The 19,601-nt window shown below is 39.7% G+C and overlaps 2 protein-coding genes and 1 pseudogene across 5 annotated transcripts in view; 1 reads left to right on the forward strand and 2 right to left on the reverse strand.

Annotated features, from left to right (window-relative positions):
* Window positions 1-11,978, reverse strand: part of ZNF713 (zinc finger protein 713) — a 94,262-nt gene extending 82,284 nt beyond the window's left edge. For all 4 annotated transcript variants that reach the window (XM_053555101.1, XM_053555099.1, XM_053555098.1 and 1 more), the window contains exon 1: window positions 11,394-11,978. In XM_053555101.1, the coding sequence (XP_053411076.1) occupies window positions 11,394-11,668 (275 nt within the window). In that variant the 5' untranslated portion in view covers window positions 11,669-11,978. The remainder of the gene's footprint in view (window positions 1-11,393) is intronic.
* A 4,441-nt stretch (window positions 11,979-16,419) lies between these two features.
* LOC128563038 (uncharacterized) lies at window positions 16,420-16,490 on the reverse strand (annotated as a pseudogene).
* A 2,063-nt stretch (window positions 16,491-18,553) lies between these two features.
* The window catches only part of SEPTIN14 (septin 14), a 59,746-nt gene continuing 58,698 nt past the window's right edge, over window positions 18,554-19,601 (forward strand). The window contains exon 1 of the mRNA XM_053555180.1: window positions 18,554-18,619. Within this exon, the coding sequence (XP_053411155.1) occupies window positions 18,566-18,619 (54 nt within the window). The 5' untranslated portion in view covers window positions 18,554-18,565. The remainder of the gene's footprint in view (window positions 18,620-19,601) is intronic.

Below are 19,601 nucleotides of genomic sequence, written 5' to 3' on the forward strand. Positions count from 1 at the left end.
GTAAGGGCTCTTGGAAGAGAAGCAAGGAGCAGCCTTCACAGAGTCGGCTGCTGTGGGAGTGTGGTGCAATGTGCATGTTTACCACGGGAGTGTTAGGCCTCCCTAGATGTGTCTCTCCCGCAAGAGCTGGCCACTTTTTCAAGGGGTGTTTTCCTGAAAGTTTGGGCCTAAAATGTGGGTGTGCATTATACAAAAACATCATCATAAGTGGAAAAATACAGTTAAGTCTTTTATCCATCTTGAGTTAATTTTTTGTATATGGTGAGAGATAGGAATCCTGTTTCATTCTTCTGCATGAAGCTATCTAGTTTTTCCAGATGGTTTATTAAATAGGCTTCCTTTCTTTGAGTGTTGTCTGCTTTGTCAAAAATCAGTTGATTGCAGGTAGATGTTTTTATTTCTGGGTTCTCTATTCTGTTCCATTGGTCTATGTCTCTACTTTTACACCAGTACCATGTTGTTTTGGTTACCATAGCCTTTTGCTATAATTTGAAGTCAGGTAATATGACGCATCCAGATTTGTTCTTTTTGCTTAAGATTGCTTTGGCTATTTGGGCTCTTTTTTGGTTCCAAATGAAGTTTAGGATCATTTTTCCTAGATCTTGAAATATGGCATTCATATGGTGACTCCACTGAATCTATGAATCATTTTTGGCAGTACGGACATTTTAATGAAGTTGATTCTACCAATCCACGAGTATGAGATGTTTTTCCATTTGTTTGTGTTATCTCTTACTTCTTTCCTCAGTGTTATGTAGTTCCTACTTAATATAGATTTTTCACCTCCTTGGTTAAGTATATTCCCAGGTATTTAATTTTCTTTGTGGCTACTGTAAATGGTATTCAGTTCCTGATTTGACTCTCAGCTCAACTATTATTAGTACCTAGAAATGCTACCGAATTTTGTACACTGATTTTGTAACCTCAGATTTTGCTGAATTTATCAATTCTATAAGTCTTTTGATGGAGTCTGGAGTGTTTTCCAGATACAAGGTCATAGTATCAGTGAACAGGAATAATTTGATTTCCTCTTTCCCAATTTGGGTACCCTTTCTTTCTTTCTCCTGCCTGACTGCTTTGGCTAGCACTTCCAGAACTATGTTGAATTGAAGTGATGACAGTAGACCCCTTTTCTTATTCTAGTTTAGGGAAATGCTTTCAACTTTTCCCAATTCAGTGTGATGTTAGCTATGAGTGTGTTATATACAGCTTTTATAATTTTGAGATACATTCCTTCTATGCCTAGTTTTTTTGAGGGTTTTTATCATGAAAGGGTGATGGATTTTATCAAAAAGCTTTTTCTGCATGCACTGACATGATTTATATGGTCTTTGTTTTTGCTTCTGTTCATGTGGTAAATCACACTGATTGATTTGCATATGTTAAACCATCCTTGTGTCTCTGGGATGAAACCCACTTGATCATAGTGAATTATCTTTTTGATGTGCTGTTGAATTTGGTTTGCTAGTATTTTGTGGAGGATTTTTCTATGTATGTTCACAATGAACTTTGGTCTATAGTTTTTTCGGTGTATCCTTTCTTGACTTTGGTATCACAGAGATACTAGGTTTTCCTCTTTAATGTTATATAATAATTTCTGAGGATAGATACCAGTTCTTCTTTGTAGATCTGGTAGAGTTTGGATGTGAATCTGTCTAATCTGGGGCTTTGTTGGTAGATTTTTTAAATGACTGATTCAATTTTGCTGCTCATTATCAGTCTGTTCAATGTTTCTATTTCTTCCTGATTCATGTTTGGGAAGTGGTATGTTTCTAGGAATTTATCCATTTCCTCTATGTTTTCTATTTTGTGTGTATAAAAGTTTTCATAATACACATGATATTTTGTATTTCTGTGGTATGAGTTGTAATGTCTCCCTTTTTACTTCTAATTGAGTTTGAGTCCTTTCTCTTCTATTTCTGGTTAATCTGGGTAGTGATCTATTGATTTTGTTTACCTTTTCAAATACCCAACTTTTTGCTTCACTGATCTTTTGTATTGTTTTTTTGGTTTCCCTTTCATTTAGTTTGGCTCTGAGCTTTGTTATTTCTCTCCCAGTGGTTCTGGGTCTTGTTTGTTCTTTTTCTAGTTCCTTGAGATGTGACATTAGATTGTTAATTTGGGATCTTTCTGGGAATTTTTATGGAGGCATTTAAGACTATGAACTTTCTTCTTATGATAGCTTTAGCTGTATCCCACAGATTTTGAAAGTTTATGTCCCCTTTGTCATTCAGTTCAAGGAATCTTTTGATTTATATTTTAATTTTGTTACTTACCCAAGGATCACTCATCATCAGGTTATTTAATTTCCATGACTTTGTATAGATTTGAGTGATTTCTAGTTTATTCCACTGTAGTCTGAGAAGATACATGGTATAATTTCAATTTTTTTGCATTTGCTGAGACTTGTTTTGTGGCCTAAGATATGATCAATCCCAATTGTGTGGGAAAATGTCCCACACAATAAGAATATATATTTAGTAGTTTGGGGGTAAAACGTTATGTAAATGCCTATTAGGTCCATGTGTTCTAGAGTCCTGTGTAAGTCTAGTGTTTATTGATTTTCTGTTTCGATGATGTCCAGTCCTTCCAGTGGGGTATAGAAGTCCCTGGTAATTTGGTTGTTTTTTTTTTTTTTTGGCCGGGGCTGGGCTTGAACCCGCCACCTCCAGCATATGGGGCTGTTGTCCTACTCTTTTGAGCCACAGGCGCCACCCAGTCCCTGGTAATTTCAACACTATTGTTTATTTCTTTGCTTCAATCTAGTAGAATTTGCTTTATGAATCTGGGAGCTCCTGTGTTGCGCATATGTATAAGATTATTATGTCTTTTTGTTGAATTGCTCCCTTTACCATTATATGTATAATGACCATCTTTGTTTTTTTTTAATTATTTATTTTTTGAGACAGAGTCTCACTATGTCGACCTTGGTAGGGTGCCGTGCTGTCACAGCTCACAGCAACCTCCAGCCCTTGGGCTTAATTCTCTTGCCTCAGTCTCCCAAGTAGCTGGGACTACAGGTACCCACCACAACACTGGTTATTTTTTGTTGCAGTTGTCATTGTTGTTTAGCTGGCCCAGGCTGGGTTTGAACCCACCAGCTTCAGTGTATGTGGCTGACGTTGCAAGTACTATGCTATGGGTGCTGAGCTTGTTTTTTTTGGCTTTTTTAAACCATTGTTCATTTAAAGCCTATTTTATCTAATATGAGAATGGCTACACCTGTTTGTTTTTCATTTTTACTTAGAGAAATATTTTTTCCATCCCTTTAACTTTTGTTTTTCAATTTTACTTAGATGAAATATTTTTTCCATCCCTTTACCTTTAGTCTGTGTAAGTCTTTGAAAAGTTATGTGCATTTCTTGGAAACAGCATATATGAGGTATGTTTTATTCATTCACTCAGCTAGCCTATGTCTTTTAAGTGGGTTGTTCAGATCATTCAAGTTCAATGTTAGTACTGACACATGGAATACGATTCTGTTCATCATGCGGGATGATTCCTTATGGGTTTTTGCCCCCTCTTCTATTGTTTTATAAGAGCTGTGAGCTTGGGTGTTTGTACGCTGGTGGGTATCTATCTATTGTGCTGATCCTGGTATAACACACTTCTTTTTGTGTAGGGTAGATCTAATAGGGACAAAGTCCCTTAGTATTTGCTTGTCTTATTTCTCCATCATTTATGAAATTCAGTTTTATAAGATACAAAATTCTTGGCTAATAGATATTTTGCTTATGAAGACTAAAAATGGGGTCTCAATCAATTTTGGCTTTTAAAGTCTCTGTTGGGAAGTCTGCTATTAGCCTAATGAGTTATCCTTTGCAGGTTAGTTGTTACTTTCCTGTTGTAATTTGAAGAATTTTCTCCTTTAACATGACTTTGGCTAGGTTGATGACATGTCTTGGAGATGTCCCAGTTGTTATGAATATGCCCAGTGTTTGATGACCATCTTGTATCTGGATATCTGAATCTCTGGCAATACCAGGAAAGTTTTCCTCAAAAATTTTCTTGAATAGATTTTGAATGCTTTTTGCTTTTATTTTCTTCCTCAGGGATACCTGAGCCATCATTCTTATATGAGCCCGCTTTATACAGTTTCATATTTCCATGAGTGATTGTTCTTCTTTCCCCCTTCTCTTCCCCTTCTTTCTTTCTATTTATTTGTGTCCTTGATTGACTGGGTTAGTTTGGAAGCCTTTTCCTCAAGCTCTGAAATTCTTTCTTCTATTTGGTCTAATATGTTGATGCTTCCTGCTGTATTTTGCAATTCCCTGAATAATTCTTTCATTTCTTTAAGTTCTGTTATATCTTTTCTTATATTGTCCATCTCTTCAGCAAGTTTTTCAATTTTTTCATTCATATCCTAAAACTTTTTTTGTTTTTTTGAGACAGAGCCTCAAGCTGTCACCCTGGGTAGAGTGCTGTGACATTACAGCTCACAAGCAATCTCCAACTCTTGGACTCAAGCGATTCTCCTGCCTCCGCCTCCCAAGTAGCTGAGACTACAGGCGCCCGCCACAACGCCTGGCTATTTTTTGGTTGCAGCCGTCATTGTTGTTTGGCGGCCCAGGCTGGATTCAAACCTGTCAGTTCAGGTGTATGTGGCTGGTGCCTTAGCCACTTGAGCCACAGGCACCGAGCCAAACTTTTTTTTTGGGGGGGGGGGCTTTATTGTGTTGGTTTTCAATTTTCTTTTCGATCTTATTCATTCCATTTACTATCCATATTCTAAATTCTATCTCTGATATTTTTGCAATTCTTTAGGTTCAGATCCATTGCTAGAGACCTACTATGATCTTTGGGGGGAGGGGTGCCAAGACAGCTCCCCCCCCCATGTTACCAGAATTATTATTCTGTCTCTTTCTCATCTGAAATCTCTGCTTTCAGCTCAAGACAAATATGCTTGCAATGCACCCATTTTCCTCAGTGGGAGCTCCCCTACTTTGAGCAAAAGAGAGCTCCCCAGATGGCACATTTGTGTCTTACTCTGGAGGACTGACTCGGCATGAGATGTGTGGATGCACTCTCAGTGTTTAAATGATGTTCTCTTGCATCTCCTGCCTCACTATTTATTTCCCTATGGTTGTCACTGGTGGTTCTCATCTTGCAGAGTGAGTGAATGCTAGTTCTGTCAGCATCACCAACTGTCAGTCCAAGCTGGGTTAAGTGCAGCCCTCTATCTGTGGGTAGCTGCGAATGTCTGCCTGTACAGGGTTAGGAGTTGCCTTGCTCAGATCCATGGGCAACATGCTGGCTGGAGTATAGCCCTACCCATATCTATAGGAAACAGTGATTGATGGTCCATGGCTGCTTAAGACCTGGGTGGTAGTATTGGTTGGCTCATGTGGCTTTAGTATGGTCCTGCTCATACCGTCTGGCAGCAGTGTCTGATGCTCTTTCCTGGCTTAATTAAGAGATGCTCCACTTGTATCTATAGATGGTAGCATTTGTTGGCTAGGTGCCAGCTTGAGTGAACATCTGCCCATGTCCACAGGCAGCAGTGATTGTTAACTTATGCTGGTTTTAGAGCTGCCTGGGTTAGATTCAGTGGCAACAGCATATGCCAGGTCTTGTGACTTGAGGATAGGCCTGCTTGTATCTGTGGAGAGCAGTGATTAATAAACCTGGCCAGCTTGAGGGCTGCCCTGCTCAAATGCATAGACAGCAGTGTTAGCTGAGTGCCAGCTTGAGCACAGCTCCACTCATGCCCACCAGCCACGGTGATTGTCCGAGTTCAAAGGCTTGAGTTTACCAAGATTAGATCCGTGAGTGGTGGCATTTGTTGACTTTTGTGGCTTGAGTGTAGCCCTATCCACACCCACAGGTGGCAGTGATTGTCATTGGCTTGAGAGCTTGAGACTATCTGTCTGTGCTGGCTTGAACGCTTACCCATTCAAATCCTTGGGCAGGTTTTTGTCCAGGGAGTGCCAGCTTGAGCACAGCCCTACCTACATTGACAGGTGGCAGTGATTGTCAGTCTGACCAGATCCCCTCGTGAGGGGGCGGACACACAACTCCTGCCTATAGGACAGTACTCACAAGCGTGCCCAGCTTCCCTGCTCCCTTGTCTCATATACTGGCAGGGACAATGAGGCAGCAGCAACAGTTCTTACCCTGGATAGAGGCAGTGCTCTGGGTCTACGATTTTAAAATGGCAGCAGCCACAGTGCTCAGTGGGTCAACACTGTGCCCTCTCTCTGAAGTGATGCTGCTGTACAACACTGTGCCCTCTCTCTGAAGCGATGCTCCAGACAGCTCCCTATGTCAGTTCTGTACAATTCTGCAGTGTAGGGTCCCCTTGCAGCTCAGATAGCAATGATCCTGGGGGAAATGTGGAGCCCTGGGATTCTGTCCTCTGTGCCTTTCCCATGTGTGTTCATCTTCCCTGTGTACCTCCAAACTGCAGAGCAGGTCACCTCTCTTCCTTCTCTTTCACCTTGGGTGCCTCCTGTCACCTCTTTGATTCACAGTGCTTTCTCATAGATAATCTATCTGAAGATGGATATCCACTTGCCTCCTTCGGTCCTTTCCATGAGGGTGGCATGTGCAGGCTGCTTCTTGTTTGACATCTTGGCCATCCCTCTGTTTTAAATTTTTTTTCTTTAACTTTTTATTTTGAACCACTTCAAAGGACAACTTTATACCAAAGTTGCAAAATGGTAGAATTCTTGTATACCTTTACATAAGCATGGTACAATGATAAAACCAGACAATTAACATTGGTGTAACACTATTAACTTAAGTTATTCACATTTTACCAGTTTCTTCACGAATGCTCCTTCTCTGAGTTAGGATCCATGCTGCATTTAGTTGTTATTTTTCCTCAGTTTCTTCTAATCTGTAATAGTTCCTTAGGCTGTTCTTTCATGAATTTGACATTTTTTTCAGATTTAAAGGCATTCTATGACAATAACACATATTTAACAGATAGGGCAAAAGTTGAGAGGTGCAGGTCATATGTATAACTGAGCACCAGACCTGAGAGACCACCTCCCAGTTCAGGCCCAGGGTCTCAAGTTCATTCTTATCAATACTATCTTGATTATATAAGACAATAATGTGTCATTACAATAGTTACAGTGACAGAGAAATACATGCTATGTACACGTATCCAATAGCAAGGTAATGAAGTAAATTATAATACAGTGTGACAACACACAAGCAAGTAATCAAGAGAATAGCGTTACTTTGTTTAGTGAATGATTTGGTTTCACTTATATACTTACCAATGATTTAAAGGGTTTATTAAACATCTAATTTTACTATATTTTATACTAGAATGATCTTAAACACACAATATAATTCATTTTAGCAAAAAATTTTGAACTACCAGTTTTTCATTCCTTCTTGTATACTGACATTATTAGCTATCTCCTCAGCTGATGCAGAAGAGCTGCATGTCATGTGTTAGTGATATAAATGGTTTGGGCTGTAGAGGTAATAGGAAATACACAATGGCTGCAGTCAGATCATAATATGTGATACAGCTTTAATAAAGCTTAAATCTTTTTTGGTCACTTTATTCAGGAACAGCCAAATGAGAAAGGTGTATACGGCAAGGGTGTGTGCAGAATTTTCATGCCCTCTATGGGCATGCTACCATCCCAGCATATCTATGCGATCACCAACCTGGAAGCTCTTCAAACTCCTTTGCTTAGGGGTTTTATGGCGATTCCACTATGTAGACATGACTGATTGAACTACTGGCCACTGATGATTTTTAAAAAATTTCATTTACAACTGACAAATAATAATTGTATATACTTATGGAATACAATGTGATATATTGGTATATGCTCATATTGTGGAATAATTTAATCAAATTAACCTGTCACATACTTTTCATGAAAAAACATTTAAAATCTCTTTTAGCAATTTTGAAATATGCAATGCATTATTATTTATTATGGTCATCACTGCATGCAATAGATCATTAAAATCTATTCATCTTGTCTCACTAAAATTTTGTACCCTTTGCTCAGTATCTCTTTTTTTTTTGTTGTTGTTGTTGTTGCAGTTTGGCCGGGGCTGGGTTTGAACCCCCCACCCTCAGCATATGGGGCGGCACCCTACTCACTGAGCCACAGGCGCCGCCCTGCTCAGTATCTCTTAAACCTCTTATATCCGCAGGTTACCGCCACCCTACTCTCCATTTATGTAAATTCAACATTTTTACCTTCCACTTTTTTTTTTTTTTTTGCAGCTTTTGGCCAGGGCTGGGTTTGAACCCACCACCTCTGGTATATGGGGCCAGCGCCCTACTCCTTTGAGCCATAGGTGCTGCCCTTACCTTCTTCTTAAGTGAGATCATACAGTATTTATCTTTTTGTGTGGGGCTTATTTCACATAACACAATGTCCTCCAGGTTCATTCATGTCATTACAAATAACAGTATTTCCTTCTTTTTAAAGGCCGAAAAGCATTCCATCAGGTATACATACCACATTCTCTTTATCTATTCATCTGATGATGAATGCCTAGGTTACTTCCACATCTTGGCTATCATGAATAATGCTGCAATAAACATGGCAGTGTTGATATCTCTTTGGCATACTGATTTTTAATTCTATTGAATATATACTCACAAATGGGATTGCTAGATCATATGGTAGTTCTACTTTCAATTTTTTGAGGAACCTCCATATAGTTTCCCACAGTGGCTATATTAATTTACATCCCCACCAACAGTGTATAAGGGTTCCCTTTTCTCCACATCTTTATCAACACTTATTATCTTTTGTCCTTTTCATAGTAGCCATTCTAACAGATGTGAATGATAGAGCACTGTGGTTTTAGTATGAATTTCCTTGATGATTAGTGACAAGCATTTTTTCACACATCATTTGCTTTTTATATTTCTTGCTTTTTGAAAAGAGGTAATTTAAAAACTTTTTGCGTTATAAAACTTTATTGTGCCTCTATATAGTCCTGTGTGTGAGTTTTGTTCTTTTTTTCCTTATGTAAGTTAAACATACTACCAAGTTTCTTTTTTTTTTTTTTTTTTGTAGATACAGAGTCTCACTTCATGGCCCTTGGTAGAGTGCCGTGGCCTCACGTAGCTCACAGCAACCTCCAACTCCTGGGCCCAAGCGATTCTCTTGCCTCAGCCTCCCGAGCAGCCGGGACTACAGGCGCCCGCCACAACGCCCGGCCATTTTTTGGTTGCAGTTCGGCCAGGGCCGGGTTTGAATCCGCCACCCTCTGTATATGGGGCCGGCGTCCTACCGACTGAGCCACAGGCGCCTCCCCATACTACCAAGTTTCTTAATGTAAGTTCCACAATTTTTTAATATAAATTCACAGTTAAAAACATGTTTGTTTTTTCTTTGTTTGTTTTTTTGTAGAGACAGAGGCTCACTTTACCACCCTCGGTAGAGTGCCATGACGTCACAGGACTCACAGCAACCTCCAGCTCTTGGGCTTCCGCAATTCTCCAGCCTCAGCCTCCTGAGCAGCTGGGACTACAGACGCCTGCCACCCTCGATTTATGGGGCCGGCGCCCTACTCACGGAGCCACAGATATATAACGTTATATATTTTTTTATACATAAAAAATTTAATAAATTCACAGTTAAAAACATTTACAGTAAATACAGAACAGAGATAAAACAAGATCAATCATTCCTCCACCTTCCCAGGGGTATCAACATAATTGATTCTTTCTTCACTTTTTCTGTTCAAACATTCTCATCTTATGTAAAAATGTGTATTTCCTGAGTTCACTGAATGTAACCATTTTGCTCCGCTGCTCAACCCCCTCCATTTTTCTTTCTGTTATGTTCTGTCCCTTTTAAATACTAAAATTCTCAAATCCCCCTTAGGAAAAAGTTACAGATGTATCTGCGTTTTGTGTTTTCCCCAGGCATGTCCTCAAATTTTGGATTAATAAACCTTGGTGGATTGAGATCTTTGCCTCAGTCACTTATTTGGGGTTGTCAACATAATCAAACTAATGAATTTTTCCCAGAGGATTTTATGTCCTATTTGAATAGTTTGGTATGGTTAAAGGATAATAAAGTTCAAGGGTATAAGGCAAAGAAAGATGGAATGTCAAGATCATTAAGGGCTTTGATGATACCACTAATGCACTAGAACATCCTGATGGCAAGAGTGGACCTATCCACAGTGTTCAGCAACAGAGTGATTTTCAATGAACATTTGTCACTTAATAACTATTCTGCACTTACAAAGTGCTACAATCAAATCTGCATTTTAAAAAATTATCATTTTTGTACTTTTCTGTATCTTTTCCATTTCTCAGAGTTTAAAAGAAATAGATTATTGCATCAAGGTACATAATTAAGGGGGGTATGCTTAACATTTTTAAAATGAAAACAAAAATCAATATAGAAACTATCAGGAAAGGGGAAGAAAGCCTTCTAGAAGCAGATTACAATATAAACACGACTGCAAAATAAAAGTATCACTGCAATTCGGTGGAGGAGTGAATCAATAGATAAGGGTAGGGCAACTGAGGAAAAAGGCAAATCCTTATTATTTTTTTTTTTTTGTAGAGACAGAGTCTCACTTTATGGCCCTCCGTAGAGTGCCGTGGCCTCACACAGCTCACAGCAACCTCCAACTCCTGGGCTTAAGCGATTCTCCTGCCTCAGCCTCCCGAGTAGCTGGGACTACAGGCGCCCGCCACAACGCCCGGCTATTTTTTTGGTTGCAGTTTGGCCGGGGCTGGGCTTGAACCCGCCACCCTCGGTATATGGGGCCGGCGCCTTGGTAAATCCTTATCAAACATTTTGCCACAAATGTAATACCGAATAAAGTACAGATAAAATGTAAAAAAAAATTAAAAATTCTTTAAAAGTATAATAAGGGTGATGATTTGCATAATTTGAAGATGAGGAAAAACTTTCCCCAAAATAACACCTACCGGTGTCTATACAAAAGTAAATCGCAGATTTTTTTTTTTTTGGGGGGGGGGCGTGGAGGAGGCAGCCAGGAAGAAGCAGAGGGCCTTCCATGGCCTCCCCCAGCAACAGCACCTGGGCTGACAGGGAGATTCCCTCCTTTGAGACAGAGCCTCAAGCTGTTGTCCTGGGTAGAGTACCATGGCATCACAGTGCACAGCAACCTCCAGCTCCTGGGCTTAAGTGATTCTCTTGCCTCCGCCTCCCAAGTAGCTAGGACTACAGGCACTCAACACAACGCCTGGCTTTTTTTGTTGTTGTTAATCGCAGATTTTTTTTAAGCCTCAGAGTCATTAGAAGATACTAGAGGAAAATGTGCTTGTAATATTAGAATGAGAAGCGCATTCCAAAATCTAAAAGGGACACCAGGTGGAGTGCCAAGAACGCCTGCGAGAAGGCTGCACGCGGGCGCAGCGGCCGGCCGGCCGCCCATCCCCCGCCCGCCGCTTCTCCCTCCCGCGCCTCACTCACCAGCCGCCTCGGACAAAGGGCGCTCCGGGAGGCTCCGCCCCCTGACGACGCCGCCTCCCTGTCGCCGCCGCCAGTCCCGACCCGGGCGGGAGAGGGTGCTGAGGGCCCTGATGTCTAAGCCAATGGCGCCAGGTGCCTGGGCCCCTGGGGCTGGACCAGCCGCCGGCTAGGCCGGCTCTGACGACAGCCTTCCCGCAATGGCGACCGCGCCGCGCTGGCTTCGGGTCCCCGATACGCATGCGCCGGCGGCGCCATGGGCCGACGGCGTCCCACATCGCCGGCTCTGGTAACTCCACCCGCTCCCTGGGTCTGCTTTTCACCAGAGCTGGGTTGCTCCGGGAGGCCCGGGCCTCCGCCTCCAGCCCTTAGAGTTCCCCGATCTGAGGGGCCTGAGGAGGGCGGGCGGAGGGCTGCCTGCCAATCAGACATGGCGGACTGCCCTGCTCCCGCGCGGGCCTTGCTCTTGGTCTCCTAGACGACGACGACGACGACACCTGCCGTCGCTGTCCTGAGTCCTGGAACCAGACCTCCTACTGCTTTCACCCCATTTTTATATTCATGAAACCAAAAATAAAGTGATAATGATTAAACCATATATATTAATATATATGTATGTTGTATGTGTATGTACTGATGAGAAGAATGGGGTTCTTTTTATGGGGATAATCATTTGTTTAACTGGAATAAGAATTAGTGGTCTTGATCACCAAAATTACGTGCAAAGTTTCAACTACTTATGCTAGTTATCATGAAATTTCACATATTTCATCTTTGGAAACTTTTTCAGATAGATAAGTACTACCAAATGCTTATTATCGTCCTTGCACGTATGCTTTAGTTTGAACATACAGTAGAAGCCCGTAAGTTGACCACCCAAGGGGCTGTAACAAACTGGTCAACGTTCAGAAATGGTCAACATAAAGAACTAGGCCTACTGTACTGATAAGTACATGTGGTGCATATCCAGTCTATGAAAATTATGTTAACTTAAGAAGGTAGTCAATGTAGGGAGGAGGTCAACTATGGAGGTTCTACTGTATTTATTGCTTGGAAAGCACATAGAGTTCTGTTGTATTCTCTTTGATATTTGCATTTTGGCATGTCAAACTGACCACTGTCAGTTTCATAAATTTTTGTCAGAAATAGAAGCTAAATATGGCAAATTAATCACTTGCAATTGAAGATTAGGTGGGAGCTCCTCAACTGCAAAGTTATAAGGATTTTGAAATGTAGAGATGTCCTTTGAACTTGCGTGGAGGTCTGGAAGTGCTACCAGAACTGTAGTTTGAACATGGAAAATACAGTATAGCCACTGCTAATTTGGGGGGTGGGATCTCACTTCCTGTTTTCACTTTTTGACAGCACTGAAAATATATAAAGCAGCTTGATATAACTTGTGATTCAAACAATGTTAGTTGTCATGGAAAATATGACTTTACTGTAGCATAAGTTGTGGTGTATAAGAGCAGTTTTGCCTTGTAATTTTAGTTTGAATTCATTAAGAAACATTATCCAGTCTGCAGCAAAAATTCATTTCCCAAGTTAATCAATGTTTGATAAGTGGTTGAGGTTGGATCTATTACCAAAAAAAACCTGTGTTCTTTTCCTACTTCGTATCAGCTGCAAAGAAAGAACACCCAACTAGTAAGATATTCAGGATTTTAATTCTTTGGCTGAAGAATAGAGGAGAACTTGTGTTCTAAAGGCACCTTCTCTCAGAGCAAAAGGAGATGTGGAAATTTTAAAGAGTTAGATACCAGACAGATGAGGTATGTAAACATGAACAGAGTGAAGTTTCAGACATACAGATGTAGTTCCTGTACATGCTCCTTTATGTATTACATGTACAGAAAACAGTGGTGATTCTCACTTGGGGGAGTGATTTTTGTATTATAATGATGTGAGTTAAAGGTAGCTGGAGTGGCCTGCTCTGGTCTGCACTGGACTTCTGGCATCCTGCAGGAGGTCATGTAGCTAATTATAGCATTTGGGCCACCTGGTGTCCTTGAGTAGCTGTGGACACTTGAAAAATTGTTAAAAGAGAAAGACAAGAGAAAAAAATGCTGTTAAAGTTTTTTCCATTCACTTTAGTCCTGAGATAAACAAACAAACAAGAAAAGCTTAATAGAACTTTACCACTATCAAGCTATCAAACCATTATGTGATAGGGCAAGTCAGGATATTTAGCTTCTATTTCTGACAAAAATTTATGAAAATGACAGTGGTCAAGACCATGAGAGCAAATAAAGTTTGCTGTTGGCACTACTGGTTCAATAACCCATGGTAGATCCAAATATTTTCCATGAAGTATCCACTTAGCAAATTCTCTATGATTTGAAAGTGTCACCCAAAAATTCATGTGTTGGAACCTTATTTGCCAATGCAGCATGTTGGGAGATGGGGCCTTTAAGAGATGTGGGGGTCATGAGGGTGCAACTCTCAAGTATGGATTAATGCTGGTATAGAGGGAGTGAGTTCTCTTGGGAATGAAGTAGTTCTCATGAAAGCAGGTTGTTATAAAAGTGAGCAGAAAGAGGGACAGAGGGAGGGGGCTGGGGCCTTGGTGTGTGTCACACTTTATGGGGGCAAGACATGATTGCAAGAGGGACTTTACCTAACAATTGCAATCAGTGTAACTGGCTTATTGTACCCTCAATGAATCCCCAACAATAAAAAAAAAAAAAGAAAGTGTCACCCAAAAATTCATGTGTTGGAACCTTATTTGCCAATGCAGCATGTTGGGAGATGGGGCCTTTAAGAGATGTGGGGGTCATGAGGGTGCAACTCTCAAGTATGGATTAATGCTGGTATAGAGGGAGTGAGTTCTCTTGGGAATGAAGTGGTTCTCATGAAAGCAGGTTGTTATAAAAGTGAGCAGAAAGAGGGACAGAGGGAGGGGGCTGGGGCCTTGGTGTGTGTCACACTTTATGGGGGCAAGACATGATTGCAAGAGGGACTTTACCTAACAATTGCAATCAATGTAACCTGGCTTATTGTACCCTCAATGAATCCCCAACAATAAAATAATAATAATAATTAAAAAAAAAAGTGAGGTTGGCTCAGTTTTTGTGGTCTCTTTCACATGTGCACTCTCTTGCCCTTTTGCTTTGCTTTTACCTTATTTTGCCACATGGTGGCAGCTCTAACTAGAAGCTGCCACCATGTCCCTGGATTTCCCAGCCTAGAACCATGAGCCAAAATAAGATTCTTTCCTGTAAAAAGTACCCTGTCTGTGGCATTCAGTTACGGCAATGCAAAACAGACTAAGTTAAGGTTGTACCAAATTAGAATTTTCTCAACTTCTTGAAAAATATTCTTAATCTAAAGTTGTTCTATACAGATTATTTATAAAAGCAAATTCTGCAGTTACTTCAAAATTTGCATTGACTCCTAAATACAAAAATGACTGAACAGTATTGGTAGTTTATGTTGACTCATTAAGAGCCAAACTTACTTTGGTTGCAGCCTTATCTTCACTTTTTATCTTTGGGATAAATTTTAGTGAAAAGATACACAGTTTCCCCTCTATTTTTGTGGATTCCGCATCTATGGATTAAACCAACTACAGACCAAAAATACTTGAAAAAAATAGATTGTTGCATCTGTACTGAACAAGTACAGACTTTTTTCCTTGTGATTATTCTCTAAGACATACAGTATAACAACTGTATAAATGCTATGTATACATACCATTTACATTGTATAAGGTGCTGTAGTAATATAGAGATGATTTGAACTAGTATACAGGAGAATGTATGCAGGTTATATGCAAATAATATACCATTTTATAAAAAGGACTTGAAAATTCATGGGTTTTGACATTTGAGGGGGCCCTAGAATCATTCCCTCATGGATATAGAGGGATGGCTGTATTCCATTTCAGATTTTCTCATTTTTCTGACTGTTTCTTTCTGGCATAATTACCATAGTAATCTCTGGCCTGCATTCAATTTGCTGGTAGGATCAAAACTGAGTAGATGTTTGACAAGTTCCTTGTGGGTTACAACTAGCAGCCTAGTAGTTCTGTAAGTAAAAAATCCAGATATGGTGTAATCCAGTTGTGTCTTTTGTTTTGAATCTTGCAAGGCCCAAATTAAAATGTCGGCAGAGTTATATACTAGAGGCTTTGGACATGAGTCTACTTCCAGTCTCATTCAGTTTGTTGACTGAACTGAATCTCTTGCCGTTGTACGACTGAGGTCTTTCCTTGCTGCCTGTCATCACTAGTAATTCTTTGCTCCTTGGGTCCGCCTACATTCCTTCCTGTTTTCCATGTGACTCTGCCCCCTCCAGCCATGGTAGGCCAAATCCTTCCCATGCTCTGAATCTCTTTTCCTTCCTCTTCTGCTGCATCTACAGAGCCAGTCCTGATTATTTATTTTTTTAATTGATTATTTGTTTATTTATTTATTTATTTATTTGAAACAGAGTCTCACTATGTCGCCCTTGGTAGACTGCCATGGTATCACAGCTCACAGCAACCTCTAACTCTTGGGCTTAGTAGCTGGGACTATAGGCGCCCACCACAATGCCCAGCTATTTTTTGGTTGTAGTTGGCATTGTTGTTTGGCAGGCCTGGGCTGGATTCGAACCCGCCAAGTCTGGTGTATGTATGTGGCTGGTGCCCTAGCCACTGAGCTACAGGCACCAAGCCCAATCCTGGGCTGTTTTAAAAAAAAAAACAAAACACTAGGATAACTCACGGTTCTTTTTTTTTTTTTTTTTTTTTTTGTTGAGACAGGGTCCCACCCTATGCCCCTGAGCAGAGTGCAGTGGGCGTGGTAGCTCACCACAACCTCAGACTTGGGCTGCGGGCACCCCGCTGCCTCAGCCTCCGGAAGCCGCTGGGATTACAGGCACTCGCTGCGGCGGCCGGCTGGGTTTTTCCATTTTTTTCACGAGTCGGGGTCTCACTGTGGCTCAGGCGAGTCTCGAACTCCTGAGCTCAAGCGATTCTCCCTCCTCAGCCTCCCACAGTGCTGGGATTACAGGCGTGAGCCACCGCGCCCGGCAACTCTTGGTTCTTAAAGGAGGATGGAGTAGAGATTCAGTCTTTTGTCAAGGGGAGTGCTAACCTTCTCTCCTTTTATACAACACTGAGACTCAGTCTTTTGGTCCAGAAGTTTTGTGCCAAGGTAGAAGCCAAAAAATGGACTCCAGGTGACTTGAACACCTACAAAAATTGGGAATTTGCCTACAGGGTAGGGGTAAGGAGCTGTAAAATCTAGAGTTAAAACTTATTTTTTTGGTCAAAAATCCTAAAGTCTCTTATCTTATTCCTGTGAATAAGCAAGTTCTTTAGAGGCAGGGGCTGTATCTTGCTATTGCTGTCTGCTACAGAATGGAGAATAGTATAATCAGTGCTATGATTGATTAGGTGAGTGATTGTGGAAGAAATGAACCAAAAAGATCACTTACAGAGGTCTAGGATATAGTGTCCCAAATATCACAAAAACAGAAACCCAAAGCAGGAGCCAACAACTCCCTAGGTAATAGTTACAGTGATTTTACCCACCATTGCTTTTGAACTAACAGTATGAATATCAACACAGTGGAAAAGGCAAATTAAATCCTAGTATTATTTAGAAAAAAAGTGAACCAATGGGCTGCTTGAAAGATTTTCAGGGGCCCAGGGACCATACTTCAAGAACTTCTGCTCTAGTGACACACCTCTTGGGGGCAGGACACAATTATATGAGGGTCTTTACTTAACAAATGCAAGCAGTGTAAATTGGTTCTTTGTACCCGTAATGAATCCCCAACAATATAAAAATAAAATAAAATAAAATACTGCCCCTTTAAAAAGAAAAAAGAATTCCTGCTGTAGACTTAAGGGAGAGAAACAAACCCCTATTTGTTTAAGAAATTGTTGTTCAGGATTTCAGATACAAGATAATTTGTGTCTCTAGTTTTCAAATCATCTTTTGAACACTTGCCAAAAAGTCAGCCATTATACAGAGATTGAGACTCTTGAGTAATTTATTTTAAATCTGAGAAAGAAAAAGAAACTTAGAAGTAACCCCTCTTCAGTGGTTTAAATGTTCATTGTTGACTGTAATTAAAGACTAGAAATCACTGCAATGCATTGGAATAGACCAGAGTAAACCATATCACAGAAGTGAACACCGTATTAGAAAATCCTACTAAACAGTAGGGAAAATGATATAAATTTATATACTACAGTGGAATAATACCCAGAATAGAGCAAGTGAAGAAATTATGATTCAGTTTGTTTTACTTTTTGGCTTTATCCCATCCATAATATTTCCATTTAAAACATGCCTCATATTGTTAGTATCTTCCTGTGGGCTCAAAAGTAGGGTAGCATGGCCTTCTCAGGCAGTTCTTTTTAGAAATCAGCACAGCATGCTCTCTTGTACCTCTCCTCCCTTGTTCCCAACTGTTACAAACACAGTGCATATTTATTTGGTCTAAAACTGGGGCCAGTAGAAAGATCACTGGATTTGGAGTCAGTTCAGACCTGTGTCTTCTGTGTAGCTGGAACCCTGGGAAAGTAAGTTACTTAATCTTTCTGAATCTGAAAATTTTCACCTGGTTTTATATAGATGGCAATAAAAATTTATATATTTTTAGATCTACTCTCAGGACTAAAAGAAGCACTTTGGCTCTCAGCACAATACTAGGTGCATAATATGTGCTTCAAAAATGAGAAGTATCATTATTTTAGTTTAGCATCTAAGGGACTTGTTCAGATTTTTAGAAGCTCTGCTGTCCCAATTTTCCTTCAGAGGGAACACCCTAATGCCCAAACCTTACTCTTGAAAGGTAAGTATTTAAAAGGGTCTTTATGTTTTCTTTTAGGCATTTTTTAAAACAAAATTTTCTACTTCTCTTCCTTATGTCTATAGCATCCCTCAAAGAAGAAGAATGCTTTGTCCCTTTGACTTTGATGGGGAGTTTAACTTGGTTAAGATGCTTTTTGTATACTTATGTTTAAATGTATTACTATGTATTCTAAGATGAACATTGTATATTATTCATTATATAGAAGCCTGTCTAACAAGACAACCAGTTTAAAACAGGACAATAATGTGAATTAAAAGCTAAACTTGGGAAAATGTCTATAGTAGACTCCCTTATTGACCTAAATTATATAGTAAGTAATTTAAAACAATCTTTATTTCTTCATTTCTATTCTTTTTCAGTCTGGGATGGCAGAAAGATCAAGGCGTACGGCCACACATATACCTGATGATGAACAAATAGTTAAGTATATATTTCAAATAGAATTCTACATTTTATACTTTGGTAAAATTGTATAGATTCAAAATATTGACTTAGTAAACTGACATAAGCCTAGATCATAAAGGCTAGTTTGTAATGTTTACACATGAATGAACTTTTATATTAATTGCAATTAAATATCAGTGACAATTTAAATGATACGTGTTTCTTGAGTTTGCTGACCTTTTCAGTGGTGCAAAGCTAAAACTATTTCTATTTAACACAAAAGAAAAACAATTAATTAAAATTCCATAATCTTCCAATAGGTGAAAAGAATAGTGCTATCTTCATGGATATAGTTGTATAATTTATATATTGATAAGAATAACTTTTAATTTTTTGCCTTTTATTATTACTTAAAAATTTTTAAGTATTTTTGTTGTTGCTGTGATTGCTTTTGGGGTTTTCATAAATTCTTTCCCTAGACCAATATACATAAGAGTTTTTCCAACATTTTCTTCTAGAATTCTTATAGTTTCATGTCTTAAGTTTAAGTCTGTTATCCATCATGAATTAATTTTTGTGAGTGGTGAGAGGTGCAGGTCTGTTTTAGTCCTTTACATGGGTCCATCCAGTATTCCCAGCACCATGTTATTGAATAGAGATTCTTTTCCCATGTGTATGTTTTGACTGCTTTGTCAAAGATCAGATGGGAATATGAGGATGATTTCATATCTGGGTTCCTTGTTCTGATCCATAGGTCCATGTCTGTATTTTTGTGACAGCATTATGCATGGTTTTGGTTGTTGTAACCCTGTAGTATAACTTGAAATATAGTAAAGTGATGCCTCCACATTTGTTCTTATTATGGAAGGTTGAGTTGGCTATTCGGGGTCTTTTCTGATTCTACATGAAGCATAGAATTATTTTATCTAGCTCTGCAAAAATAGCATTAGCATTTTAATGGGGATTGCATTGAATCTGTAAATTACTTTGTGTACTATAGACATTGAAATAATGTTG

This window comes from Nycticebus coucang, chromosome 12 (assembly GCF_027406575.1).
Source record: "Nycticebus coucang isolate mNycCou1 chromosome 12, mNycCou1.pri, whole genome shotgun sequence".
Classification (NCBI taxonomy): domain Eukaryota; kingdom Metazoa; phylum Chordata; class Mammalia; order Primates; family Lorisidae; genus Nycticebus; species Nycticebus coucang.